This window comes from Bos mutus, chromosome 1 (genome assembly GCF_027580195.1).
Source record: "Bos mutus isolate GX-2022 chromosome 1, NWIPB_WYAK_1.1, whole genome shotgun sequence".
NCBI classification, from domain to species: domain Eukaryota; kingdom Metazoa; phylum Chordata; class Mammalia; order Artiodactyla; family Bovidae; genus Bos; species Bos mutus.
The window spans coordinates 82,955,232-82,982,834 of record NC_091617.1 but is presented as its reverse complement, the minus strand read 5'-3'; the positions used below and the strand labels follow the sequence as shown (position 1 = coordinate 82,982,834).

General features: G+C 41.1%; 1 protein-coding gene across 1 annotated transcript in view; it reads right to left on the bottom strand.

Annotated features, from left to right (window-relative positions):
- Window positions 1-27,603, bottom strand: part of MCF2L2 (MCF.2 cell line derived transforming sequence-like 2) — a 265,716-nt gene that overhangs the window by 22,424 nt on the left and 215,689 nt on the right. Inside the window, exons 23-25 of the mRNA XM_070372807.1 lie at window positions 12,683-12,898; window positions 11,743-11,835; window positions 11,497-11,575 (exon numbers count right to left, since the gene is read on the bottom strand). Of these exons, the coding sequence (XP_070228908.1) occupies window positions 11,497-11,575; window positions 11,743-11,835; window positions 12,683-12,898 (388 nt within the window). The remainder of the gene's footprint in view (window positions 1-11,496; window positions 11,576-11,742; window positions 11,836-12,682; window positions 12,899-27,603) is intronic.

The window sequence follows — 27,603 nt, the reverse complement described above, 5'->3', positions numbered from 1 at the left end:
GAGTGCTTTGGAACAGGGAGAGGAATTAGAGATGGAGAGTTTCTAAGTGGGCAGGAATAGATGGGTAAGGAGCACCAGAAAGAACTGAACCCTGAAAGAAGTATGAGTGTATCCTCCTCCAGACAAGGAGGAATGCAGAGAGGAAGGACGATGATCAGGAGAGTTCCGGGTAGAAAGAGAGAAGCTGAATGACTTAACATCAGAGGGTACACTTGCCTAGTCAGCGAAGTAGGAGGCAGGGCAGCCACGTGACAATAGGAGTAGAATTGGAGGTCATAGAAAAGTTACAGAAGACAGCCAGAGGCAAAAGCACTTACAGTAGGTTTCAAAATGGCAGGTATGACTCAACCGCAACTCAGCAACCTAGCATTGGGAGAGATGCCCGAGGCTGGCAGTGGGGCCAGGGAGCTAATAGTTTTTAATTACAAAAGTTAAACTAAATTAAAACTTAATTGGAAATCCCTTGTAATAAGCTAAGTGATGAACAAAATCAATGAAAGCAATTATGTAGTTGCGGGGGGTGGCAGAGGATGAGATGGTTGGATGGCTTCACTGACTCAATGGATATGAGTTTGAGCAAACTCTGAGAGAGAATGAAGGACAGGGAAGCCTGGTATGCTGCAGTTCTGGGGTTGCAGAGTCAGACATGACTTAGCGACTGAACACACACAATTATTTAGAATCAATAGAAACTATCTGCAACACTGGACACCTCTTAAAAATGAGTACACACCTAGTGCTTGCTTCAAACTGTAGATTTCCTTGGTATGAAATTAAAAAAAAAAAAACAAAAAAACAGCACTCTCAAACATAGCTTCCCCAGTAGCTCAGCAGGTAAAGAATCCACCTGCAAAGCAGGAGACACCGGTTCCATTACTGGGTTGGGAAGATCCCTGGAGTAGGAAAGGGCAACCCACGCCAATATTCTTGCCTGGAGCATTTCATGGACAGAGGAGCCTGGTGGGCTACAGTCCATGGGGTCGCAAAGAGTCAGATGTGACTGAGCTACTAACACTTTCACTTTTTAACTCTCAAACATAAGCCAATTTGAATAGATTTTACACGTTGATTTTATACACATGTAGACACATAGAATCGCATGGACGGATGAGCCTGGTGGGTTGCAGTCCATGGGGTCGCTAAGAGTCGGACATGACTGAACGACTTCACTTTCACTTTTCACTTTCGTGCATTGGAGCAGGAAATGGCAACCCACTCCAGTGTTCTTGCCTGGAGAGTCCCAGGGATGGGGGAGCCTGGTGGGCTGCCGTGTATGGGGTCCCACAGAGTCGGACATGACTGAAGCGACTTAGCAGCAGCAGCAGCAGCAGCAGCAGCAGCAGACACATAGAATACTATAAAAATTTATTAAAGTGTGTAGGCTTTGGTCTTATTTTCTTAGCCATTTGGAAAACCTTTCTGCAATCCTGGCTTACCTGGGCCTGGCATCCCTCCCACTCTCTGGCCATCCTGCCATTCCCTGTGTGCCTTGACTCTTGGTCCATCCAGGTTTCTACAGTGAGTTCCATTAGCACTGAATAAAGGAATAAACAATGTGCACATTAAGTGCTCATTTTTTCCACCTGAGCCCAAATTACCTGACTTGGTGAGGGAAACAGCATGAGTTTCTGGGACAGTGATAAGAATCACATTCTTCATTTGGGTGTTGTTCCAGCCTGTGAGAACAGCACCAGGCCTCAACCTCCAGTGGCCCTCACCACCTACACTTGTGTTAAAGCCTAACGCCTCAGTCTGATACTGGAGGTTTACCTCCCTCTCTCTCAACCTCATTTCCTTCCACTCTACCCAGGAACCTCTCAAGCCTGGCTCCAGGTCATCAATGAACGTGCTCCCTTGGAGGCAGCTCAGTAACTTTCATAGGTTCCTGGGTCCACCTTCGTTACCCACGTGATGGGCAGAAGTTGTCCAGGTGCTATGATGGGCCTGCGGCTTGGATTTCCTGCCTTAGGCTCAGGTCCCTGCCAGGACAGGGAGAGACCTTATACCAGGCACCATGCTGCCCCTGCAAAGCCGCCTGCAGCCAGAGCCCCTCCCCAGTGAGCCTGAACTTCTTCTGGTGTCCCCAGGCCTCCCGGTCACAGGCGGTCAGGCCATAAGGGAAGTATATGTAGAAGTTGTCCCAAACCACGGTGCCCCTGCCCTCCTTGACCTGTGCTGCTGGGTCCCACGCAAGGGTCACACTCTTCCCTTTAGTTAAGAGAGTGGGATGTGACAGTGTAGGGATAAAGCAGGGTGTAGAGCTATATAAAGTGATGGGGCTGAGGTCCTGACCTTCCTGATCTGACCACCTGCCTGAGGAACCTCCCTCCCCTATTGCTTGATGTCCCTGCGTCTATGTTCCACCCAGAGTCTCATCTCCTCGCAAGAACCAGCCCAAGGCCCCATTCCTGCTTACTCAGTCACAGGGTGCAGAGGCCTCTCTGAATTCCTAGAGCCCTTGCTGTTGGCATCACTTGAAGTGACATTTCATCAGATCTTCTTGGTGAGCCAGGCTCAGGGGACTTGGTTCTGCTGCTGGAAAGTTTTGTGAAATTGACCCTCTATTTGCCTGTCTGAAGACGAAAGGGGCCGGAACCACGCCTCTGGGCTGATGTTTCAGTTCAGTTTGATTGCTTTTTTCACTCTAAACTACTTGCTAGTGTCTGTTTCTGCTTCTTATCTATATTTTACATTTCTGTCACAACCTAGAGCATAGAGTGCTAGGGCTTGAGGAAGACTTGAGAAATTTGTTTCTGAGGTATTAACTAAATGAATACCAAGATTTTACAACAAACATGTTTTTCTGTGGGGCAAAGCACAATTGGGTGATCTAATTAAAATTTAGATTGTAGATTAAGCTCACTATTGTTAAGATATCAGTTATCACCAAATTGATCTATAGATTTTACACAATCCCAATCAGAATCCCAGCAAGGTTTCTTGTAGAAATTGACAACTGATTCGAAAATATATACAGAAATGTAAAAGATATAGAATAGCCAAAACAACTTTAAAAAGGAAAAACAATGTTGAAAGACTCAAACAATCTGATTTTAGACATTATAAAACTACAGAAATCTAGGATAGTACAGTATTGATGTCAAGATAGAAAACTAAGGCAATTAAACAGAATAGAGCATCCAACAATAGATGCACATATATAAATAGTCAATTGGTGGAAAAAGAGTCTTTTCAACAATGGTAGTAGAACAATCATTAATGTGCACAAAACTAAACTTTGATTGACACCTCATAGCAAATACCATAAAAATTCCTCAGAATGGATCAGAGACCTAAGTGTAAAACTTAAACTATAAAACATCTAGGAGAAAACATAGGAGAGAATCTTTGTTATCTTTAAACAAATATTTATTACACATAACACCCACAGTATGATCTGTAAGTTAAAAAATATTGGATTTCATAAAAATTAAAATCCTCTTCTCCTAAATAGATACTCTTAAGAGAATGAAAAACTAAGCTACATACTGAAGGAAAATATTTGCAAATTACATATCCAATAAATGACTTGTATCCAGAATATATTTTTTAAAAAGTCTCAAAACTAAATAGTAAGAAAACAATGAACAAAAGATTTGAACAGAGACTTCACTAAAGAAGATATATGGATGGCAAGGAAGCACACAAAAAGATGCTCAACCATTAATCACAGCAACTTAAAACCTCAGTAACATGCTACTACACACCTATTAGAAGGCTTAAAATGAAAAAAGGCTGACAATACCAAGTGTTGGTGAGATGTGGAGCAAGTGGAACTTTAATATACTGCTATGGGAGTATAAGATGGTATAACCATATTAGAAAAGAGCTTAGCAATTTCTTTAAAAAGTTAAACATGCACCTGCCATATGACCTAACCATTACACTCTTATTTACCCAAGAGCAATGAAAGCATATGTCTGCAAAACGATTTGTACCCAAATCTTCAAAGCAGCATTAGCACCTCAAAAGTGGAAAGAAGCCAAATATACATTAAGAGGTAAAGGATATGTAAGCTGCTGCTGCTGCTACTGCTGCTAAGTCTATTCAGTCATGTCCAACTCTGTGCGACCCCATAGACAGAAGCCCACCAGGCTCCCCTGTCCCTGGGATTCTCCAGGCAAGAACACTGGAGTGGGTTGCCATTTCCTTCTCCAATGCATGAAAGTGAAAAGTGAAAGTGAAGTCGCTCAGTCGTGTCCGACTCTTAGTGACCCCATGGACTGCAGCCTACCAGGCTCCTCCGTCCATGGGATTTTCCAGGCAAGAGTACTGGAGTGGGTTGCCATTGCCTTCTGCGTATGTAAGCTGGGGTACATCCAAACAATGGAACTCTACACAGGAATTAAAAGGAATATACTACTGCTACACAAAGAAACACGAATGTATCTCAAAGTAATTATGCTAAGTGGGAGAAACTAGACCAGAAAAAGTACATGCTATATGTTTCCTTATGGAATTCTAGAAAATTCAAAATAATCTATTGTGATAGAAGATCAGTGATCACTTGGAGAGCTGTAAAGGGATAAAAGAGGTACAAGAGAAAGGTCATAAAAAGAAACATGAGGAAAATTTGGGGGATGAAAGAGGTGTTCATTATCTTGATTGTGGTGATGCTTTTACAGGTGTGGACATGTGTCAACATTTACCAAATTGTATACTTTAAATATGTGCAATTTATTATGTCAATTATACCTCAATAAAGCTGTATTTTTTTCAATAAAGCTCTTTTAAAAATTGTTTAAGGCTTCTTCCCGGAAACTTTAATAAACTACAATGCATATTTCCAAGCATAAACCCTAGCAATCCTAATTTTACAGTTCTAGGCTAGGACCCAGAAACCTGCATTTGACCCAAGCTCTTCAAGCAATTCCAGTGCAAGTTTTCCCTAAACCACACTTCGTGAAACACTGATCTAGAGAGTAAGGATTTCTAGAACAATATTGTAATTAGAATGTTTGTTTCTGGGGAAAATAAGTAACTTTTCCTACTAGGGTTGTTATATCTTTCTGTATTATGCCTCCAGAGCACTCATATTCCATTAGCATAACATGTATTTAGCATATTATAAATAGTTCAAAGGCAAAATTAAATCATATCTTTCCCCCCATCTTCAGTTCAGTTCAGTCGCTCAGTCATGTCCTACTCTTTGCCACCCCATGAATCACAGCATGCCAGGCCCCCGTGTCCATCACCAACTCCCGGAGTTCACTCAAACTCATGTCCATTGAGACGGTGATGCCATCCAGCCATCTCATCCTCTGTCGTCCCCTTCTCCTCCTGTCCCCAATCCCTCCCAGCATCAGAGTCTTTTCCAATGAGTCAACTCTTCGCATGAGGTGGCCAAAGTATTGGAGTTTCAGCTTCAGCATCATTCCTTCCAATGAACACCCAGGACTGATCTCCTTCAGAATGGACTGGTTGGATCTCCTTGCAGTCCAAGGGACTCTCAAGAGTCTTCTCCAACACCACAGTTCAAAAGCATCAATTCTTCAGTGCTCAGCTTTCTTCACAGTCCAACTCTAACATTCATATATGACCACTGGAAAAACCATAGCCTTGACTAGACAGACCTTTGTTGGCAAAGTAATGTTTCTGCTTTTTAATATGCTATCTAGGTTGGTCATAACTTTCCTTCCAAGGAGTAAGTGTCTTTTAATTTCATATAAATTAAAATTAACTTCATGATCTTGTTACATTTCCTGGCAGAGGCTTACAATTTAAATCAAGAACTTAGGTCTCTTGGTCATGACTGAAAACTGATGCGCTAGTTTTCCAATCACACTTCGTAGTTTACATTTTTTCCATATCTTATGATGCACATCCACCCACACATCCTCCTGACAAGCTCATGATCAGAGGAGACACAGAAAGAGTGTAAAATGGTTTCATTACTGCTAAGTCTCTGAGGACAAAGTTATCTGTCCACGTGTATATAATTTTCCTCATTAAACAACAAAAACTGTTGCCAGTATAAATGATAGGAGATAGGTTTTTCCCATGAAACTAGCATTCCTTAACCCTGGCAACATTACCTGAAAGAAAGATTGCAACTCAGTGGATGAAGCTTGTTTTGGATTTTCCTATCCAATATCACTTGAGAAGACACATGTGAAGGATAAAGCGTACTCAAAGATGATTTTTAGCGATTAAAGGGAATACAGTGAATAACATCTGTGAAAATGGTGTAGGGATAAAAAAAACCTCCGAAAATTCGCTCCTCAATGAAAGCATGGAAAAAATTTGCAGAAATAGCCACAGTATTTTCAGAACACTGGAAATTAAACAAAGGCTTCAGGAGAGCCTTAGTTCAAGAAGACTGGATGAATCTCAGTATGACCGGTGAGTTTGTGGTGTTTTAGTTACCCTAGTCCCATTCTACTCCTTTTTCTTAGTGGCAGCCTTGGAAACCAACAGCCTGTAATCATGGTGAAAATTAGCAAGCTGGCAGCTCTAGGAGGGGGCAGAATGGGGACCCCCTTCAAAGTCTCATTTCCAGAAAACTGTCATTATTTGATTGTCTGGGGGTTCCTTGGAATATCCTACTTGCAAGGCTGTCTTTATTAACCGACCAAGAGCTTGCTCAGTGTGAAAAGCCTTTTCCCCAGGGCTCTTTATATAGAGAAAATATATAGAGGTGATTATTTAATTTCTTGGCTGCTTGAGGCACTGGATAACAGCTGGGGCAAAACTAAGATAATCAAAAAGTAAAAGGAAAAACATAAGAATCCATAGTGGCTTTGAAAACCTCCAAATATTCTGGAGATTCTAGAAGGCCATTGTGCACATGCCAAGGGTTGTGCACACACTCAGGAAAAACCTTAGAAGACCTTATGCTCTCACCTCAGCTGATTTTGAGACTCTGTACAAAAATAAGTGAAGGCTAAGGAAATTGTCACCTGTCTGACTGAGTATTAAAGTTGTGCTCAAAAGTCCACACAGAATTCCTTGGCAAAGACCGAATGTTTATTGATTTCAGGTGTTTAAGAAAACTTCTGCCCAACCATGAAGCAAGCAGACTTCAGTGACCACACAGGACAATGAATATGGGTTTTATAGAATTATTTCATAAAAGTCACTAAATAAACCACAGACTGCAACAATAGCAAACACTGGAGATAGAGGAGAATCTGATTTCCAGAGTTGCCACATTATGGCATTTTAAATGTCTAGTTTCCAAAGAAAAATTATGATGCATACAGAGAAATAAGAAAACATAACCCATACACAGGAAAAAAAAAAAAAAAGGAGTCAATAGAAACTGTCCCTGAGGAAGCCAAGATATTGCACTTTCCAGACCAAGACTTTAAATCAACTTAAAAAAAAAAATGTTTAGAATGAAAGGAAGCCATATATAAAGAACTAAAGTATGAAAACAAACTCTCATCAAATAGAGAATATAAAGAGAGAGAAATTATACTTTAAAAGGACCAAATAGATATTTTGGATTGAAAAGTATAATAACTGGAGTGAAAAATTCACTTCAATGGTTCAATAGCCAATTTGAGCAGGCAAAGAATCAGAGAACTTATACATGAGTCAATTGAAACTACCCAATTTGAAGAATAGAAAGAAAAGAATGAAAAAAATAAACAGAGCTTTAAAAGCTTGTAGGACACCAACAAGCATATCAACATATACCTAACAGGAGTCCCAGAGGACATAAAAAGGGACTGAAAAAATTAATGCTTGAAGAAGTAATGGCTAAAGACTTCCAAAATTCAAAGTAAAATGCTAATCTACACGTCCAAGGTGATCTAAAAACTCCAGAAATAAAAACTCAGAGAACACCCACCTATACATAATATGATCAAACTGTCAAAAGACAAAGAAAGTAGAGATAGCCAAGATGGCAGATTAGGAAGACCACAAGATCACCTCCTTTCATGACTACATCAAAATTACAACAATGGCACCCCACTCCAGTACTCTTGCCTGGAAAATCCCATGGACGGAGGGGCCTGGAGGGCTGCAGTCCATGGGGTCGCTAGGAGTCGGACACGACTGAGCGACTTCACTTTCACTTTTCACTTTCATGCATTGGAGAAGGAAATGGCAACCCACTCCAGTGTTCTTGCCTGGAGAATCCCAGGGACGGGGGAGCCTGGTGGGCTGCCATCTATGGGGTCGCACAGAGTCGGACACGACTGAAGCAACTTAGCAGCAGCAGCAGCATAGAGCAACTACTGATAAGAAACACCTGAAGATTAGCAGAAAAGGTTATCTACAACTAAAGATATGAAGAAGGAACTAAAATGAGATAAATAGGAGGGGCAGAAAAGCAGTAGAGTTAAAACCCATACCCACTGGGTAGACAACCCACAAACAAGAGGATAATCACACTTGCAGAAGTTCTCCCCAAGGAGCAAGGGATACAAGCCCCACATTGAGCTCCCTAGCTCAGCCGTCCTGCACCAGGAAGATGAGCCCCCAGAGTCAAACGCTTTGAAGGCCAGCGGGGATTACTTTTGGGAGAGTTAGAGGGCACTAGAAAATAGAGACTCTACTCTTAAAGAGCATGTACAAAATCTCACATGCTCTAAGACCCAGGGCAGAAGAAATAGTTTCAAAGAATCCTGGGTTAGACCACTTGCTAATCTTGTAGAACTTCCCAGAGAGGTAGGAAGAAACTAGGAACTCCGTGGGAATACAGGTGCTGGCAGCAGCCATATTTAGGAACTCATTCTACCATGAGGATACTGGTGCTGGCAAGTGCCATCTTCCCTCTAGATGATTGGTTCTGGGAAACAGCCCCACTCAGCAGCAGGCCTGATGCCCTAAGACCCCATGAATCTCCAAGTCATTCAGGGACCCAGCCTCATCCACCAGAGGGCCCAGGACACAGACCCACTCACTAGTGGGCCAGTGCTAGTCCTGGGAACCCCTGAGTCACAAAGCCAACTTCACCAGGACCTAGTACTCCTTGCCTGCTGGCCAAGTGGGATGGGGGCCAGCCCTGGCTATAAGTATGCTTATAGTAGTCAGCCTCATCACAACAGAAAAGTCCATACAGCTCACAGAGGAGGCAGTTCTAGAACACATCACTCTGGTGATCAAAGAGAAGTTGGGCCCCATAGAACATCTCCTACATAAGGCCACATCTCTGACATTGGGAAACATAACTGATAGAATATATAGAAATAAAAACAGAAAGTTAGGCAAAATGAGGTGACAGAGGAAAATGTTCCAAATGAAAGAACAAGAATAAAACCCTAGAAGAACTATTAAGCAATAATTATTACTTATTTACCCAATAAAGAGCTCAAGGTGACGCTAATAAAATGCTGTGCTGTGCTGTGCTTAGTTTGCTCAGTTGTGTCTGACTCTTTGTGACTCCATGGACCATAGCCCATCAGGCTCCTCTGTCCATGGGGATTCTCCCGACAAGAATACTGTAGTGGGTTGCCATGCCCTCTGCTGAATGAGCTAAAAAATAGATGAACATAGAGAGCAACTTTTAAAGAGTTTGAAAATATAAAGAACTGAGCAGAGCTAGACAATAAACTAAAATTAAATATACATTAGAAGGAATCAACAGTAGATTAGATGATACAGAGGAGTGGATCAGCAAACTGGAAGACAGAATACTGGAAATTACCCAAGCTGGCCAGAGAAAAGAAAAAGAACTGTAAAAAATGGGGATAGTTTAAGAGACCTCTGGGACAATATCAAGTATATTAATATTTGCACTCTAGGGGTTCTAGAAAAAGAGAGAGAGAAGTTGGAGACATAATAGCTTAAAACTTCCCTAGCTTGGGGAAGGAAACAGACATCCAGGTTCAGAAGCACAGAGAGTCCCAAACAAGATGAACCCAAAGATATCCACACGAAGATAGGTTGTAATTAAAACGGCAAAATTAAAAGCATCAAGGGGAAGCCAACTAGTTACATAAAGTTGCAAGATACAAAGGTAATATACACAAATCTGTTGCATTTCTATACACTAACAATGACCTATTAGAAAGAGAAATCAAGAAAAAATCTAATTTGCAATTGCATCAAGAAGAATAAAATACCTAGGAATAAATCTAACCAAGGAGAGAAAACTATAAGACATTGATGAAAGAAATTTAGGACAACACAAGCAAATAGAAAGTTATACCATGCTCACAGACTGGAAGTCAATACTGTTAAGAATGACTATGCTTCCCAGGGGAATCTACAGATTCAATGCAATCCCTCTCAAAATACCAATGGCATTTTTTCACAGAAGTAAACAAAATAATTCTAAATTTGTATAGTAACAAAAGACCTGAATAGCCAAAACAATCTTGAGAAAGAACAAAGCTGATGGTATCATGAGCTGTGATTTCAAACTATACTACAAAGATACAGTAATCAAAATATGTAGTAGTGGTACAAAAACAGACACACAGATCAATGGAACAATATAGAGAGCCCAGAAATAAACCCACACTTATGTAGACAATTAATCTATGACAAAGGAGGCAATAATATACACTGGGGAAAAGACAGCCTTTCCAACAAATGGTGTTGGAAAACTGGACTGCTACATGCAAGGGAATCAGAATTAACTACTTTCTCACACCATGTACAAAAATAAACTCAAAATAAACGAAAGACTTAAATGTAAGACCTGAAGCCATAGAACTCCTGAAGGAAAACATAGGCAATATACTTTTATTTTTTTGCCCATGCTGTGTGGCATGCAGGATCTTAGTCCCATGAACAGGGATTGGACCTGTGCCCCCTGCAGTGGAAGTGTGGAGTCTTAACCACTGCATTGCCAGTGAATTCCCAGACAGTATACCTTTTGACATATATTATGGCAATATTTTGTGTATAGAAATACTGAACTACTAAGCTGTGCACCTGGAACAAACATACTTTGAAGGTCAATGACCCTTTAATTAAAAAAAAGAGAGAAAGAGAGAATCTAGAAAGTAGCAAGAGAAAAGCAACCTGTATCATGCAAATATTTTTTAGTAAGTTAATAGCTTAACTCTTATTATAAACTATGGAGGCTACAAAATAGTGGGATGACAAAAGTGCTTTAAGTAAAAGACTGTCAACCAAGAAGTCTATATCTATGGTCAACTGATTTTCATCAAGTCTCTGTCTTAATTCAGGCTGCTATAACAAAATACCATATCCTGGATGGCTTATAAATGACTGAAGTTTCTTTCTTACAGTTCTGGAGGCTGGAAGTCTGAGATAAGGGCACCAGCCTGGCTGAGTTCTGTTGAGGACCCTCCTCTGGGCTGCATATTATTGACTTCTGATTGAGAAAATTGGGTCTGGGCAATTGGGTAGGTGAGATCATGTCTAAAAGGGACATACACACAATTACAAAACCCCTATACCATCTAAAGCAAGCACAGGTGCTTCCAGGTACTATGAAAATGTGCCCACAGTTATTTTCTAGGCAAATCATTTTCTTTAACAATATCCCCAATCTCCACACCTCCACACGGATTCCACACAAAGGTGGAACCAGTATACTCCCCAAACTGAAGTCAGCAAGGGTAAACTTACCTTTAATATTGTTTTGTTGTTTCATCAATAATTTACTTATTTCTGAAAACCAACAATCTCTGATTTCTTTTGAAGCTGCCTGCAATTACAGATAAGAAAATACTGACTATTATCACCTCGTACATTAATTGGACAGGACTTTTATTCTCTGGATGACTTTTAGAATGAGATAAAAAACAGTTGCTGAGTTATGGGAACATGATAGGGAAAGAGGAGAGACACCTATGGGAAAGGCATGAATTTTACCTGTAGGATGTATTTTTCAAGTCCATTTTGGTTGGCAATTTCAAACTTTCTGTTGCTCCCCCTTCCAAGTTGGCGAATTGAAAGTGTCATCAACTATTGTAAACAAAGAAGAAAATTCTCTATGCCATCTCTTCCGATTTAAGAATTATCCCTGTCACTCCAATTCTTTCTACCCTTCATCTCTTTTCTTCCATCTTTCTTCTAAGTGTTTTACTGTTCTCTGTTAACAACCCCAAGGAACATAAAACACAGCTTGTGTCATTTATCTTGTCTGTTTCAGAGGACAACACAGATGATATCATTCCACAGGCACAGCTGTAGCCTTCAACGGTAAGCAAAATGGTGATCTCTCCTTTAATACCTGAGTATGTCACAAATCTCTACATAATAGTAACTGAATTAGTGTCCACTATGAAACATAAATAAAAAGCACTATGAATAAATTAACAACTTTAATTACAAGAGCATGTATGTGTATATGTGATCGCTAGCTATGAAATATTTCTCATACAAGCAAGAGGCAATGGTTGGTGTGGACATGGGTTCCTGGACCCCCAGGATCAGGTGTTGCCTACATTTGTATGAAAAGATGCCTGGTTGAGAAGATGAAATTCAGCCCGTGCTCTAATCTCCAAGACTGTCAATCCTCTGCCTGGACAAAAGAGGGTACTTTTTAATTAGTTTGTCCAGATAGGCTGCCATAGGGTCCCTTTTCTCTACCCAGTACAAAGGCAACCTGAGCCAGCCCTGGGCCTGTTTAGTGACTGATTACAAGCGCTGACTCTAGAATCAGACCTGGGTGGATTCTCGCTCTGTTTGTGGCATCTGACAAGTTAACCTCACCTCTCTAAGCTTCAGTTTCTTTATCTATAAAGTAAAGATAACAGTATTTCTCCCCACAGGGTTGTGCTGACTCCCAAGTGCAATAGGACACCTTTACCTTCATAGACTTCTTAAAGCTGTAGTGAGGGGACAGGCCCTGGTCACTGGGCTCCAACTGTATCTTACAGAACATTATTTCCCGTTCAAATAGATAGATTTGCCTCTGGCTGGGCTTGAATCGAATTAAATCCTTCATCTTATAACGATCTTTGTGAACTGTCCAAACGTTGAAAGAACCATGCATCAACAACTTGCCGAATTTTCCAATATCATCCTTTGGGAAACATAGATACACACAAAAAGGAGCTATTAAATTACTTGATAAAACAGAAGCTGTCAAATTGCAGAGCACCCTTATTTGACGTTTACAATCTTACAATTGTCATTCAGGCTAATCTGTCACTTACCAAAACAACAATTTTATGAGCTTCAATCAGCATGGTGTCATTCAGTTAATAAGGAATAGTGCAGCAGTATAAGGTAATTAACATAAAGCATGTTAGAAATACTTTGAACTAAAAGTATTGGTACTCTGATATCTTTTTTTTTTTTTGGTACTCTAATATTTTTATCTTACAATTAATTTTAGCTAGCAGAATTCCATTTCCTTTTCTTTGTTTTTGATATGACACTACTTAATAAGGGCAAGATATTAATGTTTTAATTACGTTTGAGAAAGCCAGTATCTTTGCTGCAGTATAGATCTTTGGTAATCTGTGGGTTCCATCCTAATTCAGATGTATTTTAACATCTGCCTCAGCAACATGAGAACATAAGAACATGACATTTGTTCTGAAAGAGAAAGCTTAGGATGACCTAATCTTTATAACATTGTAAAGGAAATGGTAATTACATTCAACTCTGCATTTTGGGCTTCCCTAGTGGCTCAGTGGTAAAGAATCTGCCTGCCAATGCAGGAGATGCAAGTTCGATCCTTGGGTTGGGAAGACCTCCTGGAGTAGGAAATGGCAACCCAGTCCAGTATTCTGGCCTGGAGAATTCCATGGGCAGAGGAGCCTGGCAGGCTACAATCTGTGGGGTCGCAAAAGAGTTGGACACAACTTATTGACTAAACAACAACTGCATTTTTCAGAGTGAGTGAACAGTGTAAACTTAATCCCAAATGACAATTTTTTTTGTTTGTTTTTGGTCTAACCTTTTTGGTTCTAAGGCACACACTCACTATGATGCCTCTCCCTCCACCCTCAAATGTCTGGCTGAAAGTCCAAATGAGGTGATTCTGCCTTCTCTGAGCTCTCTCTAAAAGTAGCGGAGTGTGATGAGCTAGAAATGTGGTATTTATAAAAAACTGTATCACTAAAGTACATAATCAAGAATTTATTTTCCAGAATCAAAACACCAAAGGAAAAAATTATTTGAATCAGACCAAGACAGAGATATTTCCCTGTGTTATATCTAGCTAAGATAAATCCTCACAATTTAAAAGTCATTATTAGATATAATGTACATTACTACTACTACTACTAAGTCGCTTCAGTCGTGTCCGACTCTGTGCGACCCCATAGTACTCTTAAATGCAGAGTACATCATGTGAAATGCTGGGCTGGATGAATCACAAGCTGGAATCAAGATTGCCAGGAGAAATATCAATAACCTCAGATATGTCACTTTAACAGCAGAAAATGAAGAGGAACTAAAGAGCCTCTTAATGAAGGTGAAAGAGGAGAGCGAAAAAGCTGGCTTAAAATTCAACATTCAAAAAACGAAGATCATGACATCTGGTCCTATCATTTCATCACAAATAGATGGGGAAAATGTGGAAACAGTGTCAGATTTCATTTTCTTGGGCTCCAAAATCAATGCAGACAGTGATTACAGCCATGAAATTCAAAGATGCTTGCTTGTTGGAAGAATAGCTATGACAAACCTAGACAGTGTATTAAAAAGCAGACACATCATAGTCAAAGCTATGGTTTCTCCAGTAGTCATGGATGGATGTGAGAGTTGGACCATAAAGAAGGCTGAGTGCTGAAGAATTGATGCTTTTGAACTGTGGTGTTGGAAAAGACTCTTGAGAGTTCCTTGGACAGCAAGGGGATAAAACCAGTCAATCCTAAAGGAAATCAACTACAAATTTTCATTGGAAGGACTGGTGCTAAAGCTGAAGCTCCAATACTTTGGCTGGCCACTTGATGCAAAGAGCTGAATCATTGGAAAAGACCCTGATGCTGGGAAAGATTGAGGGCAAGAGGAGAAGGGGATGACAGAGGATGAGATGCTTGGATGGCATCACTGAGTCAATGGATAAGAGTTGGAGCAAATTTGGGGAGATAGTGAAGGACAGGGAAGGCTGGTATGCCGCAGTCCATGAGGTCATAAAGAGGTCATGTCTGACTTAGTGACTGAACAACAACAACATCATGTACCATTAAATAGGCATTAAAAGAATATTATGTACATTGAACTGTAAATACCTTTTTTTTTTCTAATTTTATTTTATTTTTAAACTTTACATAATTGTATTAGTTTTGCCAAATATCAAAATGAATCCACCACAGGTATACATGTGTTCCCCATCCTGAACCCTCCTCCCTCCTCCCTCCCCATACCATCCATCTGGGCCGTCCCAGTGTACCAGCCCCAAGCATCCAGCATCGTGCATCGAACCTGGACTGGCAACTCGTTTCCTACATGATATTTTACATGTTTCATTGCCATTCTCCCAAATCTTCCCACCCTCTCCCTCTCCCACAGAGTCCATAAGACTGTTCTATACATCAGTGTCTCTTTTGCTGTCTCGTACACCGGGTTATTGTTACCATCTTTCTAAATTCCATATATATGCATTAGTATACTGTATTTATGTTTTTTTTTAAAATGACTGTATATCTGAAAGTCTAAATAAAAACCTCAAGGCAATAAATTCTAATCAGTTTCATGGTGTGTGTGTCATAATTTCAGTACTGTTTTCCTCTTTTTCTTTTATAAAATTTACATGTGGTAAATGTGGTGAGTGAAGTCCTCACTGAGGAGTAAAAACCCCAGTTACAAGGCCTTCTCTCCTAAAAGCATGATGTTCCTGTTGCAGGTTGCACAAACTCAGCTTGACCACGAACTAAGACAGGTGGGTAATGGGTTCATATGGATCTGTGAGAAGTTACTCACTCTATACACATACTTCCTGCACCCACTTAAATGTAACCACTCCAGCCCTCAGTGATTGCTGTCTTCTTTTATAACCATTTAATTTATATTACTCAGACATATCAGATCAGATCAGTCGCTCAGTCGTGTCCGACTCTTTGCGACCCCATGAATTGCAGCACGCCAGGCCTCCCTATCCATCACCAACTCCCGGAGTTCACTGAGACTCACGTCCATCGAGTCAGTGATGCCATCCAGCCATCTCATCCTCTGTCATCCCCTTCTCCTCCTGCCCTCAATCCCTCCCAGCATCACAGTCTTTTCCAATGAGTCAACTCTTCGCATGAGGTGGCCAAAGTACTGGAGTTTCAGCTTTAGCATCATTCCTTCCAAAGAAAGCCCAGGGCTGATCTCCTTCAGAATGGACTGGTTGATCTCCTTGCAGTCCAAGGGACTCTCAAGAGTCTTCTCCAACACCATAGTTCAAAAGCATCAATTCTTCGGCGCTCAGCCTTCTTCACAGTCCAACTCTCACACCCATACATGACCACAGGAAAAATCATAGCCTTGACTAGACGAAACTTTGTTGGCAAAGTAATGTCTCTGCTTCTGAATATGCTATCTAGGTTGGTCATAACTTTCCTTCCTCAGACATATAAAGTGCAGGAAATATATTTAGTCAAGGCTTGCAAAAGAAGGTGTTTAATATCTGCCACAGGAACAACTGTATTCAGTAGTTTCTATTTAAAAACTGATTTATACTCCATTTCATTTCAAAAATTAGATTAGTTCAGTTGCTCAGTTGTGTCCGACTCTCTGCAATCCCATGGACCGCAGCATGCCAGGCCTCCCTGTCCATCACCAATTCCCGGAGTTTACTCAAACTCATGTCCATGTCATGAGTCAGTGATGCCATCCAACCATCTCATCTTCTGTCGTCCCCTTCTCCTCCTGCTTTAAATCTTTCCCAGCATCAGGATTTTTTCAAATGAGTCAGTTCTTCGCATCAGGTGGCCAAAGTATTGGAGTTTCAGCTTCAGCATCAGTCCTTGCAATGAATATTCAGGACTGATTTCCTTTAGGATGGACAGTTTGATCTCCTTGCAGTCCAAGGGACTCTCAAGAGTCTTCTCCAACACCACAGTTCAAAAGCATCAATTCTTCGGCACTCAGTTTTGTTTATAGTCCAACTCTCACATTCATACATGACTATTGGAAAAAACATAGTTTTGACTAGATGGACGTTTGTTAGCAAAGTAATGTCTCTTCTTTTTAATATGCTGTCTAGGTTGGTCACAACTTTCCTGCCAAGGAAAAAGCATCTTTTAATTTCATGGCTGCAGTCACCATCTGCAGTGATTTTGGAGCCCAGAAAAATAAAATCTGTCACTGTTTCCATTGTTTCCCCATCTATTTGCCATGAAGTGATGGGATCAGATGCCATGATCTTAGTTTGCTGAAATTTGAGTTTTAAGTCAACTTTTTTACTCTCCTCTTTCACTGTTATCAACAGGCTCTTTAGTTGTTCACTTTCTGCCATAAGGGTGGTATCATCTGCACATCTGAGGTTACTGATATTTCTCCCAGCAATCTTGATTCCAGCTTGTGCTTTATCCAGCCCAGTGTTTCTCATGATGTACTCTGCATGTAAGCTAAATAAGCGGCCTTCACGTACTCCTTTCCCATTTGGAACCAGTCTGTTGTTCCATGTCCAGTTCTTATAAAATATATATTTTCTGTCTGTGTAAAATAAGGCAGACAGAAAATAACCAAGGAGATTAGGGTGAAGAAAAAAATAGAGCTTAAAACAATAAGATAAAGAAGATGTACATAAAACACATACAATAAAGCCATGTGAACCTGCTGCAGACTAGGCTCTGATCTACCAGGCAGTACACAAGGAAATATGGAGAGCTATACAGTTCATTATGTCTGAAGACTTACCCAAACCAGTTGTTCAGGAAAAGCACTGCTGCTGCTGCTGAAAAGCACTTCTAAGTCGCTTCAGTCGTGTCCGACTCCGTGAGACCCCATAGACGGCAGCCCACTAGGCTCCGCCATCCCTGGGATTCTCCAGGTAAGAACACTGGAGTGGGTTGCCATTTCCTTCTCCAATGCATGAAAGTGAAAAGTGAAAGTGAAGTCGCTCAGTCGTGTCTGACTCTTCGCGACTCCATGGACTGCAGCCTACCAGGCTCCTCCATCCATGGGATTTTCCAGACAAGAGTACTGGAGTGGGGTGCCATCGCCTTCTCCGCAGGAAAAGCATATCAACTTGTTAATAAGATATGAAAGAAATTTCTCCCATGGGTCTTCATTAAGGATCACTGCATCAAATGCTGAGCCCACTGCACTGAACCTGGACTTCCTGCACTGGGAGTGCAGAGCCCTACCCACTGGACCACCAGGGAAGTCCCGGCACAGCTTTTTGTTTTAAAATTAATTTATTTTAATGGGAGGCTAATTACTTTACAATATTGTGATGGCACTTGTCATACATCAACATGAATCAGCTATGGGTAAATATGTGTTCCCCCATCTTAACCCAGTCCCACCTACTTCTCCACCCCATTCCTCTGGGTTGCCCCGGAGTACCTATGGGTGCCCTGCTTTATGCTTCAAACTTGCACCGGTCATCTGTTTTACATATGGTAATACACATGTTTCAATGCTATTCTCTCAAATTATCCCGCCCTCACCTTCTCCCACAAAGTTCAAGTCTGTGTTTTACATCGTGTCTTTTTTGCTGCCTTGCATAAGGATTGTTGTTCAGTTCAGTACAGACGCTCAGTGTGTCTGATGCTTTGCAACCCCATGGACTGCAGCACACCAGGCCTCCCTGTCCATTGCCAACTCCCGGAGTTTCCTCAAACTCATGTCCATTGAGTTGCTGATGCCATCCAACCATCTCATCCTCTGTCGTCCCTTTCTCCTCCCCCTTCAATCTTTCCCAGCATCAGGGTCTTTTCAAATGAGTCAGTTCTTTGCATCTAGTCGCCAAAGTATTGAAGTTTCAGCTTCAGCAGCAGTCCTTCCAATGAATAGTCAGGACTGATTTCCTTTAGGATTGAATGGTTTGATCTCTGTGCAGTTCAAGGGAATCTCAAAAGTCCTATCCAACACCACAGTTCAAAAGCATCAGTTCTTCAGTACTTTCTTTCTTCAGCTTTTTTACAGTCTAACTCTCATATCCATATAAAACCACAGCTTTGACTAGATGGACATTTTTCAACAAAGTAATGTCTCTGCTTTTTAATATGCTCTCCAGGTTTGCCATAGCTTTTCTTTTAAGGAGCAAGCATCTTTTAATTTCATGGCTGCAGCCAACATCTGCAGTGATTTTGGAGCCCAGAAAAATAAAGTCTGTCACTGTTTCCACTGTTTCTCCATCTTTTTGCCATGAAGTAATGGGACCAGATGCCATGATCTTCGTTTTTTGAATGTTGAGTTTTAAGCCAGCTTTTTCACTCTCCTCTTTCACTTTCATCAAGAGACTCTTCAGTTCCTCTTCGCTTTCTGCCATAAGGGTGGTATCACCTGAGTATCTGAGATTATTGATATTTCTCCTGGCAATCTTGATTCCAGCTTGTGCTTCACCCAGTACAGCATTTCTCATGATGTACTTTGCATATAAGCTAAATAAGCAGTTTGACAATACACAGCCTTGACGTACTCCTTTCCCAATTTGGAACCAGTCTATTGTTCCATGTCCAGTTCTAACTGTTGCTTCTTGACCTGCATACAGATTTCTCAGGAGGCAGGTTAGGTGGTCTGGTATTCCCATCTCTTGAAGAATTTCCCAGTTTGTTGTGATCCACACAGTCAAAGGCTTTGGCATAGTCAATAAAGCAGAAATAGATGGTTCTCTGAAATTCTCTTGCTTTTTTGATGATCCTATGGATGTTGGCAATTTGATTTCTGGTTCCTCTGCCTTTTCTAAACCCTGCTTGAACATCTGGAAGCTCAGAGTTCACATACTGTTGAAGCCTGGCTTGGGAGAATTTTGAGCATTACTTTGCTAGTGTGTGAGATGAGTGGAATTGTGCAGAAGTTTGAACATTCTTTGGCATTGCCTTTCATTGGGATTGGAATGAGAACTGACCTTTTCCAGTCCTGTGGCCACTGTGAGTTTTCCGAATTTACTGGCATATTGGGTGCAGCACTTTCACAGCATCATCTTTCAGGATTTGAAATAGCTCAACTGGAATTCTATAACCTCCACTAGCTTTGTTTGTAGTGATGCTTCCTAAGGCTCACTTGACTTCACATTCCTGGATGTCTGGCTCTAGATGAGTGATCACACCATCGTTATTATCTGGGTCATGAAGATCTTTTTTGTATAGTTCTTCTGTGTATTCTTGCCACCTCTTCTTAATATCTTCTGCTTCTGTGAGGTCCATACCATTTCTGTCCTTTATTGTGTCCATCTTGGCATGAAACATTCCCTTGGTATCTCTAATTTTCTTGAAGAGATCTCTAGTCTTTCCCATTTTATTGTTTTCCTCTATTTCTTCGTATTGATCACTGAGGAAGGCTTTCTTATCTCTCCTTGCTATTCTTTGGAACTCTGCATTCAAATGGGTATATCTTTCCTTTTCTCTTTTGCCTTTCACTTCTCTTCTTTTCATAGCTATTTGTAAGGCCTCCTCAGACAACCATTTGGCCTTTTTGCATTTCTTTTCCTCAGTATGGTCTTGATTATGGCCTCCTATACAATGAACCTCTGTCCATAGTTCTTCAGGCACTCTGTCTATCAGATCTAATCCCTTGAATCTATTTCTCACTACCACTGTATAGCCATAAGAGATTTTATTTAGGTCATACCTAAATGGTCTAGTGGTTTTTCCTACTTTCTTCAATGTAAGTCTGAATTTGGCAATAAGGAGTTCATGAGCTGAGCCACAGTCAGCTCCCGGTCTTTTTTTTTTTTTTTTGCTGACTGTATAGAGCTTCTCCATCTTTGGCTGCAAATAATATAATCAATCTGATTTCAGTATTGACCATCTGGTGATGTCCATGTGTAAGGTCTTTACTTGTGTTGTTGGAAGAGGGTGCTTGCTGTGACCAGTGTGTTCTCTTGGCAAAACTTTGTTAGCCTTTACCCTGCTTCATTCTGTATTCCAAGGCCAAATTTGCCCTGGTATTTCTTGACTTCCTACTTTTGCATTCCAGTCCCCTATAATGAAAAGGACATATTTTTTGGGTGTTAGTTCTAGATGGTCTTATAGGTCTTCATAGAACCATTCAACTTCAGCTTCTTCAGCATTACTCTTTGGGGCATAGACTTGGATTACTGTGATATTGAGTGGTTTGCCTTGGAAATGAACAGAGATCATTCTGTCATTTTGGGGATTGCATCCAAGTACTGCATTTCAGACTCTTTTGTTGACTATGATGGCTACTCCATTTCTTCTAAGGGATTCTTGCCCACAGTAGTAGATACAATGGTCATCTGAGTTCAATTCACCCATTCTAGTCCATTTTAGTTCACTGATTCCTAAAATGTCAATGTTCACTCTTGCCATCTCCTGTTTGACCACTTCCAATTTGCCTTGAAATTAAAAGACGCTTACTCCTTGGAAGGAAAGTTATGACCAATCTAGATAGCATATTATAAAGCAGAGGCATTACTTTGCCAACAAAGGTCCGTCTAGTCAAGGCTATGGTTTTTCCAGTAGTCATGTATGGATCTGAGAGTTGGACTACAAAGAAAGCTGAGAGCCGAAGAATTGATGCTTTTGAACTGTGGTGTTGGAGAAGACTCTTGAGAGTCCCTTGGACTGCAAGGAGATCTAATCAGTCCATCCTAAAGCAGATCAGTCCTGGGTATTCATTGGTAGGACTGATGTTGAAGCTGAAACTCCAATACTTTGCCCACCTGATGCAAAGAGCTGACTCATTTGAAAAGACCCTAATGCTGGGAAAGATTGAGGGCAGGAGGAGAAGGGGATGACAGAGGATGAGCTGGTTGGATGGCATCACCGACTCAATGGACATGGGTTTGGGTGGACTCTGGGAGTTGGGATAGACAGGGAGGCCTGGCGTGCTGCAGTTCATGGGGTCACAAAGAGTTGGACACGACTGAGTGACTGAACTGAACTGAACTGAATTTGCCTTGATTCATGGACCTAACGTTCCAGGTTCCTATGCATTATTGCTCTTTATAGCATCGGACTTGACTTCCATCACCAGTCACATCCAAAACTGGGTGTTGTTTTTCTTTGGCTCTGTCTCTTTATTCTTTCTGGAGTTATTTCTCCACTGATCTCCAGTAGCATACTGGGCACCTACCAACCTGGGAAGTTCATCTATCAGTGTCCTATCTTTTAGCCTTTCATACTGTCCATGGGGTTCTCAAGGCAATAATTCCTGAAGTGGTTTGCCATTCCCTTCTCAAGTGGACCACGTTTTGTCAGAACTTTCCACCATTGGATCATCATTACCATCTTTCTAAATTCCATAGGGGATAGTGATATGCTTCTCGGAGTGACAATCCCACTGCCGAAGTTAAGCACTCAGTGGAGTTAATGCATGAGTGCTAAGTCGCTTCAGTCATATTCAACTCTTTCCGACCCTATGGACTATAGCCATCCAGTCTCCTCTGTCCATGAGATTTTCCAGGAAAGAATTCTGGAGTGGGTTGCCATGCCCTTTTCCAGGGGATTTTCCCAACCCAGGAATTGAACCCACATCTTCTGTGTCTCCTATATTGGCAGGCAGGTTCTTTACCACTAGCACCACCAGGAAGCCCTAAATTCCATTTATATGCATTAATATACAGCTTTGTGTTTTTCTTTCTGACTTACTTCACTCTGTATAATAGGCTCCAGTTTCATCCTGCTCATTAGAACTGACTCAAATGAGTTTCTTTTTATAGCTGAGTAATATTCCATTGTGTATATGTACCACAACTTCCTTATCCATTCGTCTGCTGATGGACATCTAGGTTGCTTCCATGTCCTAGCTATTGTAAACAGTGCCGCAATGAACACTGGGGTACATGTGTCTCTTTCAATTCTGGTTTCCTAGGGGTGTTTGCCCAGCAGTGGGATTGCTGGGTTGTATTGCAGTTCTAGTCCCAGTTTTTTTTTTAAGGAATTCCACACTGTTCTTCATAGTGGCTGCACCAGTTTGCATTCCCACCAATAGTGTAAGAGGGTTCCCACTTCTCCACACCCTCTCAGGCATTTATTGTTTGTAGACTTTTTGATGACAGCCATTCTGACCGGTGTGAGATGATCCGTCATTGTGGTTTTGATTTGCATTTCTCTAATAATGAATGATGTTGAGCATCTTTTTATGTGCTTATTAGCCATTTTTATGTCTTCTTTGGAGAAATGTCTGTTTAGTTCTTTTGCCCACTTTTTGACTGGGTTGTTCATTTTTCTGTATGGAGTTGCATGAACTGCTTGTATATTTTGAAGTGTAATTCTTTGTCAATTGTTTCATTTGCTATTATTTTCTCCCATTCTGAAGGCTGTTTTTTCACCTTGCTTATAGTTTCCTTTGTTGTGCAAAAGATTTTAATTATGTACCATTTGTTTATTTTTGTTTTTATTTCCATTACCCTGGGAGGTGGGTCATAAGGGATCTTGCTGTGATTAATGTCAGAGAGTGTTCTGCCTATGTTTTCCTCTAAGAGTTTTATAGTTTCTGGTCTTACATTTAGATCTTTAATCCGTTTTTAGTTTGTTTTTGTGTATGGTGTTAGAAAGTGTTCTAGTTCCATTTTTTCACATGTGGTTGACCAGTTTTTCCAGCACCATTTGTTAAAGAGACTGTCTTTTCTCCATTGTATATTTTTACCATCTTTGTCAAACATAAGGTGTCCACAGGTGCATGGATTTAACTCTGGACTTTCTATTTTGTTCCATTGATCTATATTTCTGTCTCTGTGCCAGTACCATACTGTCTTGATGACTGTAGCTATGTAGTATAGTCTGAAGTCAGGTTGATTCCTCTAGTTCCATTATACTTTCTCAACATTGCTTTGGCTATTCAAGGTTTTTTTGTATTTCCATACAAATCATGAGACTGTTTGTTCTAGTTCTATGAAAAATACCATTGGTAGCTTGATAGGGATTGCACTGAATCTATAGATTCCTTTGGGTAGTATACTCATTTTCACTATATTGAGTCTTCTAATCCATGAACATGGTATATTTCTCCATCTATTTGTGTCCTCTTCGATTTCTTTCATCAGCATTTTATAGTTTTCTATATATAAATCTTTTGTTTCTTTAAGTAAATTTATTCCTAAGTATTTTATTCTTTTTGTTGCAATGGGGAATGGGATTGTTTCCTTAATATCTCTTTCTGTTTTTCCATTGTTAGTATATAGGAATGCAAGGGATTTCTGTGTACCAGTTTTATATCCTGCAACTTTACTATATTTATTGATTAGCTCTAGTGATTTTCTGGTGGTATCTTTAGGGTTTTCTATGTAGAGGATCACGTCATCTACAAACAATGAGAGTTTTACTTCTTTTCCAATCTGGATTCCTTTTACCATCACAGCTTTTAAAAGCAATTCTAAAAGAGGCCAGAAGAATGGGGAAGCAGGAAACAAACCCAGTTATACTCTCTGATGACCTGCAGAGGGTGGGTGATGTTAACTAAGGTATCTGCCAAGGCATGGGCTGTAGAGGTTGAAGAGGCCACCTTTGGCAGCAGTGTTTTTGTCCTTTACAATCTCTACACTTCTCATCCCTCCCACAGCCATGGTTGTGATTGAGCAAAGGATGTGAATCCAGAGATGGGCCAGTCCCTGACCACAGAGGCCTGGTGTAAAAAAGATGTGCCAGATGGCCAGTCTGATCCCTGTGAGAACTGAGGAGATCTGAGGGGGAAGCAGTAAGCAGCAGGAATTGTAACTGTGAGATGTGTTATGAGAGGGCTGGAGCTGGAATAAACGATAAGGAAAAAGAGGTATGGAGAAAGTAAGTCACCAGAAACTATGAGGAAGAGGAAAAGAGACTGATGAGGGGAAACCAGTCAGTGAGCAGTGAGAAGAGAGGACATACCTGGCATGTATAGGTAGAGCACACCGGTGAGAACCCCAGCTGATTTCCCAGGCCAAACCTCTAGAGTTGCTATGTGTCCTAGAATTGTCGAGTTCCCACATCCATGACCCCTTTCCTGTCATTGTTCTGACTCTTCTTGAGGCCATATGGTTGCCTTTTCTAGTTAGCCTGTCAGCCTGGAGTTAATAGAGGAAACTGCTGTGTTTTGGGGGATGACTTGGAAGAGATGGGCTGCATATCACTCAGGTAATCTTGCATCAACTTTCTCAGGACCACACTAGTGATGGGATCAGACATCTCAATGCTTGAGGCCCATCCTGTGGTGGCTGAGGGCATATGCTCTGTATAGCACTGATGAAGGACAGGTGTCCATATATTACCATCATGGACACATGCCTGTGTGGAGGCCCCCCACTTCCAAAGGGAAGAGGGTAGGAGGATTGCTCTCAACAGGACCAAGGATGACTTATTGCCATCTTTTCAACCATTTGTATCCTTTCTTTCCAATCAGACAAGAGTTGGTCCCAAGATCAGAGACCACATGCACAACTTCTTGTAGATATTTGTGCCCAAAAGTATTGAATCATTTATTGACAGTTAGTGAGGGCCTGGAGGGACATGAAACTAAATGCTCAGCACTGTGAGGAAGCCAATTCAGTGATGACCTTAAACTGCCTTGAACAGTATTTCCCCCAAAACTCACGTCCACCCAGGATCTCAGAATGTGACTTTATTTGGAAATATGCTCTTTGCAGATGTTGTTAGTTAAAATGAGGTCATACTGGATAAGGGTGGGCCCTAATCCAGTGACTGATGTCCTTATAAGAAAAGAAAACAGAGACACACACAAGAGAAGACAGGACGACAGGCAGAAACTGGAGTGATGCAGCTCTAAGTTAACAAAGTCAGAAGACCAGCAAGAAACAATTCTTTCCTAGAATCTCCAGAGGGAGCATGGGCCTACCAACACCTTGATTTTGGCATTCTTGCCTGCAGAACTGTGAGAGAAAAAATTTTTGTGTTTTTTCAGCCACCCAATTTGTGGTGGTTTGCTATGACAGTTTTAGGAAATAAATATAGCCCCAACCCATTTTTCTACTAGTGATGTAATGGTGTGACCCTCACTTTGGTGTGTTGATGAATCTGATGGGTGTGAGCTCAGAGATACAACACAGGGGCTCCCCCAAACAAATAAGCTAATGAAATGTCAGATGTCTCCTCCATATGGAAAATTATGGCAAAATAATCTAGTAAATGCTACCATTTTCTTATATGCAGAGTATATCATGCAAAATGCCAGGCTAGATAAAGAACAAAATGGAATCAAGATTGCTGGGAGAAATATCAATAACTTCAGATACGTAGATGATACCACCTTTATGGCAGAAAGTGAAGAAGAACTAAAGAGCCTCTTGATGAAAGTGAAGAGGAAAGTGAAAAAATTGGCTTAAAACTCAACACTCAGGAAACTAAGATCATGATATCTGGTCTCATCACTTCATGGCAAGTAGATGGGGAAACAATGGAAACAGTGAGAAACTTTATTTTGGGGAGCTCCAAAATCACTGCAGATGGTGACTGCAGCCATGAAATTAAAAGATACTTGCTCCTTGGAAGAAAACTATGACAAACCTAGATGGCATATTAAAAAGCAGAGGCATTACTTTGCTGGTAAAGGTCCATCTAGTCAAAGCTATGGTTCTTCCAGTAGTCATGTATGGATGTGAGAGTTGGACTATAAAGAAAGCTGAGAGCTGAAGAATTGATGCTTTTGGACTGTGGTGTTGGAGAAGACTCTTGAGAGTCCCTTGGTCTGCAAGGAGATCCAATCAGTCCATCCTAAAGGAGATCAGTCTTGAGTGTTCATTGGAAGGACTGATGTTGAAGCTGAAACTCCAATACTTTGGCCACCTGATGTGAAGAGCTGACTCATTTGAAAAGACCCTGATGCTGGGAAAGATTGAGGGCAGGAGGGGAAGGGGACGACAGAGGATGAGATGGTTGGATGGCATCACCGACTCAATAGACATGAGTTTGAGCAAGCTTCGGCAGTTGGTGATGGACAGGGAAATCTGGCATGCTGCAGTCCATGGGATCGCAAAGAGTCAGACACAACTGAGCGACTGAACTGAACTGAACCATTTTCACATGTGGACATTTTGTAGGTAAGAGCTCTGATGTAAGAATTTAAAATATGCCTATATCAACCAAGGGGCTTCCCAGGTGGTGCTAGGGGTGAAGAAGTTGCCTGCCAATACAGGCGATATAAGAGACATAGGTTTGATTTCTGGGTCAGGAAGATCCCCTGGAGGAGGACATGGCAATCCATTCCAGTATTCTTGCCTGGAGAATCCCATGGACAAAGGAGCCTGATGGGCTACATACAGTCCATGGGGTTGCAAAGAGTTGGACATGACTGAAGCGATTTGTCACAGCAAAGCACAGGGCATATCAACCAAATGCAGAATTTGGCTGAGAGTGTGAATGTAGGGAAGAGCCCTCTTTTCAGTGGTCAGGTTTTCACTCCTGGCAACAACAGCTAAAGGGACAGAGCTATGTATTTTTGCGCAAAGAGGCAGGAAACATCTGGATAAATGAATTAGCACAAAGCTTGATCCAGCAATGAAAAGCAGAAGCTGTGGGACACAGGGGCCTGCGATTACAATTGCCAGAAGCAAAGGGGTTCCTTCCTTTCCAGCCTGATTAAAGACCCAAATAAGTCAGCACTGGGTTCTATATTCAGCATCTACCACCACCCAGGCATGGTGCTGGGTGCCTTATGATTTAATATAGTCACATTTGAAATTCTTACATCAGAGGTCTGACTTACAAAATGCCCACATATGAAAAT